At 18.0% G+C, this 6,100-nt stretch overlaps 2 protein-coding genes across 2 annotated transcripts; one reads left to right on the plus strand and one right to left on the minus strand.

Annotated features, from left to right (window-relative positions):
• Nucleotides 1–1,524: 1,524 nt before the first annotated feature.
• PRSY57_0912700 (transporter, putative) lies at nt 1,525–3,075 on the plus strand (the record flags this gene model as incomplete). The annotated part of the gene is made up of 1 exon (XM_012907367.2): nt 1,525–3,075. One exon carries the CDS (start codon nt 1,525–1,527, stop codon nt 3,073–3,075), a length of 1,551 nt encoding a protein of 516 aa, XP_012762821.2.
• A 1,283-nt stretch (nt 3,076–4,358) lies between these two features.
• PRSY57_0912800 (GINS complex subunit Psf3, putative) lies at nt 4,359–4,985 on the minus strand (the record flags this gene model as incomplete). Its single annotated transcript, XM_020114786.1, has 1 exon — nt 4,359–4,985. One exon carries the CDS (start codon nt 4,983–4,985, stop codon nt 4,359–4,361), a length of 627 nt encoding a protein of 208 aa, XP_019970486.1.
• Nucleotides 4,986–6,100: the final 1,115 nt, after the last annotated feature.

The raw sequence follows: 6,100 nt of genomic DNA on the forward strand, positions 1-6,100 counted from the left end.
CTTAAATAAAAAAAGGGAAATCATATATAATATTATATATATATATATATGTATAATTTTTTTTTTTTTAATATTTTTTTGAATTATATAACCATTTTTAATTTTACATTTAATTTTAACTATATTAACGTAAATAATATTTTTATAATAACGAGCATACTGTTCCAATAATAGTCCCTATATATATATATATATATAATACATTTTTTTATTTTATATTCATCAAAATAAGAAAAAGAAGAATACTCTTTCTACTTCGACCTGGATATATTATATATATTATATATTTTAATATATTATTTATATGGAAATATAAAAAAATATTGTTCCATATTTTTTTAAATATTAAAAACAGAAGAAATAATATATATTTAAATATAAATATATATATATATATATAATAAACTTTTGTGAATATATAATTATTATAACTTGGTATTGTTTTCTATGTTTATATTTTCGTAACAATATTGAGCTTAGTTAAATTAGAAACTTAAGAAAAAATCCTCTTTTAATAAATCAAAACACTTAAGAATAATATATATATATATATATATATATATATATATATATATGTATAATATATTATATATATTTTATTGTTTGTATTTATATATAAAGTATGTTTATATATATATATAATATATATTATATATTTATATATAAAATCTTTAGCATATAATACTATAATATGTGAAGTCCCACAGAAGAAATATGCTCAGATAATATAATATATTTTATTTATATCTTATTGTATTAAGAAAAAAAAAAAAATATATATATAAAATAAAAAAATAAAATATTATAATAATATATATATTATATATGTTATATATATATACAAATGAAATATACTTAATTTACATGTAAATACCTTAAAAAAAAAAGTAATTTATTTAAAAATAAATTGAACATAATTTAAACATTATTATTATTATATATTTATATAATATTATAAATATATATATATATATATATGCTATTAAAAAAAAATACATATAATTTTATTATATTATTCTATAATTTACATTAAAAAAAAAATTTATTTTTTTTTATTTTTTTTTTATTTTTGTTATAAGATGGATATAAGGAATTATAATTAATTATTTTCTATAATAATTTTTCTATATATAAATATATATTACATTTTTGTAATATATTTCGAAGTACCTTTAATAATTTAAGGAACATTTAGGATACCCTACATATCTACTAAAAAATACATAAATAAATAAATAAATAAATAAATAAATAAATAAATAAATATATATATATATATATATATATATATATATGATATTATGCATTTATATATATTTTGCTTTTGACTTTAATTATAAATTGAGACCTTTGTTTTATATTGACTATTCAAATATATACATATAATATATATATATATATATATTTATATTTGTTTATATTTATATATATTATAGTTTTATATAAAAATTAAGCTTTAGAGAGTTTATTTTTATTTTATTTTATTTTATTTTATTTTTTTTATTTTATTCCTTTTTGTTTACGATGGTGTCAGATGTATCAAAGGAAAATATATCACAACTTAAGTATGAAGGTCAAGCACCCAACGACCTAAAAATTAACAAATGGATTGCCCTTGTATTATATGCTATAGTAGCATCTGTTGCTACTTTTGTACATGCTGGATTTAGTGGATGGCAACCGATTATATATAAAACAGGTGCTTTTTCAGAATTATGTAAAGAAGGTGATGAAGTACAGATTTTTAAAGTAGACGAGAATATATCATATAATTCTTGTGGTAATAGAGATGCAGCTATAAATAATTTATTTACATTATCCTTCTTTTTACATTTTTTCTTATCATCGATGAGTGGATTTATATTAGATACCTTTGGAGAAAAAGTATGTTTCTTATGTGGACAAATTATTTTAGCTTTAGCCTTTTTTTCTTTAGCAGTTTTAAAATTCTCATACGTATGGTATATTTTCTTTTTCTTATTGGGTGTATCAGCAGATTTATCTTTTATACCATTATTAAAAATATCGAAATATTTTCCAGGACAAGAATCCTTAATTTTTGGAATCTTGGGTTCAGCGAGATCTACTGGATTTGCTGTAGGTTTATTATTGAAAATTGCTTTTTTCTATTTGTTTAATTTTGGTAATAATGAATTTTATATATTATGTGTAATATATTTATGTACATGTATATTATTCTCATTTCTTGTTGGTATATTTATAATGCCTGGCAAGAGTAGTAATAATAAGTCTACTACACAAGGACAAGATAATATACAAATTAATAGTGAACGTGCTACCGGTTCATCGATGACAGATAAGAAAAATAATAATAATAATAATAATAATAATAATGGTATATTCCAAGAAATGGAAAACTTAGAAAGTGGTAGAAGATCATCAGTTAATATATCAGACAGAAATTCATTATCTAAACATAATAATAATAATAATAATAATAATACATCCGTTTTAGAATATATCAAATCTTTATGGGCACATCCACAAAAATGGGAATATTTAATAACAGTTTTTATATGTAGTTCAAGTATGATTAGATTTGATTATTTTATCAAAACAAATAGATCTTTCTTTATGACCAATGCATATGATTTAACAACCGTCTTTTCTTTATCAACAATTTTGTCTTTTTTGCCATCTCCACTTTTTGGATATATTAGTGGCAAATTAGGTTCTATTTATGGAATCTTAATTAATAATTTGTTTATACTCTTTACATATGTATGTGTTTTATTTAATCCTATCTTATTCAAATATATAGCCATCTTTACATTTTTCTTCTTCATATCATTTGCTTTTTCATGTTTCTACTGTTATGTTGATGAAAAATATTCAAAGGAGCATTTTGGAAAATTGTGTGGTATTATGTTTGCTGTTAGTGCAGTATGTTTGAGCATCAACTTTTATTTAACATACCTTACCGATGTTGTCTATGCGAAACTCGGAGAATACAAACACATGCCTGTCACCTACGGAATGAACGTCTTGGGTCTTGTATCTTTAATAGGATGTATATATTTGAAGGTTACAGAAAAGAAAAACAACAAAAACTAAATGAAAAAAAAAAAAACAAAAAAAAAAAAAAAAAAAATGGGAAAACAATGCAGTAATATTATGTCATATAAACTGACGTGTACGATCATATGAACAGGCCATTATACACTCTTATGTAATAATTATACCCCACACACATATATATATATATATATATATACAAATTTTTTGATCATACGCCAAAAATTATGTCAGTGTGTAAAAGAAAAAGATATATTGTACGTTTGATAAAACATGTATAAATATAAAATTATTTATATTTTGTATGTTATATGTATAATGCATATATATATATATATATATATATATATGTTTTTTTTTTTTTTTTTTTTTTTTTTTTTTATACTATCATTTAATATATATATATATATATATAATTAATAATTAAAATAGTTTTAGTATAAATAATACCCATGAATTTACTTCATTTTTCAAATATATAATGTGTTCTAATTTTTATAATTTGATTATCATGTTTATATTATACTATTTTTATTTTTATTTTTATTTTTATTTATATTTCATTTTTTTTTTTTTTTATTTACTTTTGTTTTTGACTTTTTGTTTTTTAATAGAACTTTCGAAATAAAACAAATGGTATATATTCATATATATAGCAATATAAAATATGTCCTATAATTTCATCATTCTTATGATAAATGTTCCTAATATGGAAGGAATAAAATATTATATGATGAGATTTAATAAATATCTATAAATATTTTTTTATTAAAAAATTATTTTATTTTTTTGTCCTTATATATATATATATATATATAAATATATATATATAAATATATATTTATGTCTTTTTTAATTTTATATAGAGTACAAAAAAATTGAAAAATAAAAAATGTAATATAATAAATATCAAATGAAAATATAATATTAAATATAAACGCAACAAATGTTCATATATTAATAGTAATATATATATATATATATATATATATATATATTTTAAAATATGAAAAAAAAAAGTATAAATAATAACGAATACATGATAAAGATCCAAAATGCTATAGGATCTTACACATATTTTTGTAAAAAAATTAAAATTAATTTATTTATACATATACATATATATATATATATATATATATATATATATATATATGTCGAGCATGTAATTATTTATTTTAAATATTATGTATACCCATAATATATGTATATTTATATGTAAAAATTTATTAGACATAAAAAAAAAAAAAAATAATTATTTACTTATTTTTTTAAAATATAGGTATATTCAGAATAATAATTTTTTTATACATATCTTTAGCTTAGCATTTCTCCTTTTCGTAAAAATGAAATAAGGTCGTCTCCTTGTTGAGTTTTTCTCTTTCCTTAGATGTTCCTTCTAGAAAATACTTATAAATTTTTTTTTCTTTATTTGTGAGACCTTCTAAGAAATAAGAATTTAATTTGGTTTTATTATTAATTAAAAAATGAATTCTTGTTTTTTCAGCTTTTCTTAAAATATCATAAAAATTGGTAGAAGGCCATTCATTAATAGGCAATAAGTTACATAATTCATATGCTGTTTCAAAATAAAATTGATTAAATAAACCTATAGTAACAGATACTGGATCGAATTTTAATGTTTCTATAATATCATAATAAGAAGGAAATTTTATTCTTATTATATTCTTTTTATATAATTTTACAGCAAAAAATAATGTTAATTTTATTTCATCATCCGCATTTAATTTATCTTCCCTCAATCCACTTTTATATTCTAAATATGCTTCATTATTTAATAGTGACAACCCATATAAATCCACAACAGGTACACATGGAATTTCAACTAAATCAATAAAATTAAAAGGTGTATTTATATCTTTTATTATTTCTTCAAATTCTAAAAAATTGTTATTCACTTTTATATTCTTCAATATTTCTTCATTCATTTTTAATTTACTCTCATAGGTACCTTAACTTATCATACATACATATATATATATATATATATATATATGTGTGTGTCTGTCTGTTTTTTAATTTTTTATTTTATGTTTTCTTCTTTTTGAATAGGGGGTGGGGGGTGTAAAATCATTTCTATATAATAATATTACATTTAATTAATGTAACCAACAAAATAAAAACTATTCCGCATAATGAGGAACATTATTTAAAACTAAAGTTGCACAATTTAAAAATATATATATATATATATATATATACATATATATATACGACAGTTTTATATATTTACAATTTTTATATTATTTTATTTTTTTTTAATACCTGTGCACATTTATTATTATTTATCAATCCACATAAGTTACATTTCATTAAAAAATATGTAATATAAAACTATTGTAAGAATATAAAATGAATACCTTAAATTTACCTTTATTACAACAACCTTTTGGATATAAAGTAAAAAATAGAAACAAGGAAAAAATTAATGAAATAGAAGGGGGGAGAAGGGAAAAACAAAACAAAAAAAAAAAATATATACATATATATATTATGTATATGTAAATTTCTTCTTTTTTATTTATTTTTTTATCCCTATCATTATTCTAAGATATCATAAATATTATTTAACAAATATTTTGTACGTACCATTCATACTATTAATATATATCTTATTATATACAAAACATATAAATAAATATAAATATATATATATATATATATATATATATATATATATATATATATATGAGTACGTTAATATTTATTATATTAACGGAAAAAAATAAAATATACAAACAAAACTTATATATATAAATATATAATATATAATATATAAGATGTATGATCATGAAAATACATAAGGCATATTATCTAATAATGTTATTATATTCATTCATTTCATACATGTGTATATACATAAAGATATATATATAAATATACATATATCGTATAGTTGCATATTTTAAAAGATAAACGTAAAATATATATAAAAAAAATAAAACAAATAAAAAAATTAAAAAAAAAAAATAACATATTATAAGTTTTATATCCAATTTAAAAATAAGGAATAAAGGAAAAAAAAAAAAAAAAAAAAAAAAAA

Source organism: Plasmodium reichenowi, chromosome 9, assembly GCF_001601855.1.
Source record: "Plasmodium reichenowi strain SY57 chromosome 9, whole genome shotgun sequence".
Lineage (NCBI taxonomy): Eukaryota > Apicomplexa > Aconoidasida > Haemosporida > Plasmodiidae > Plasmodium > Plasmodium reichenowi.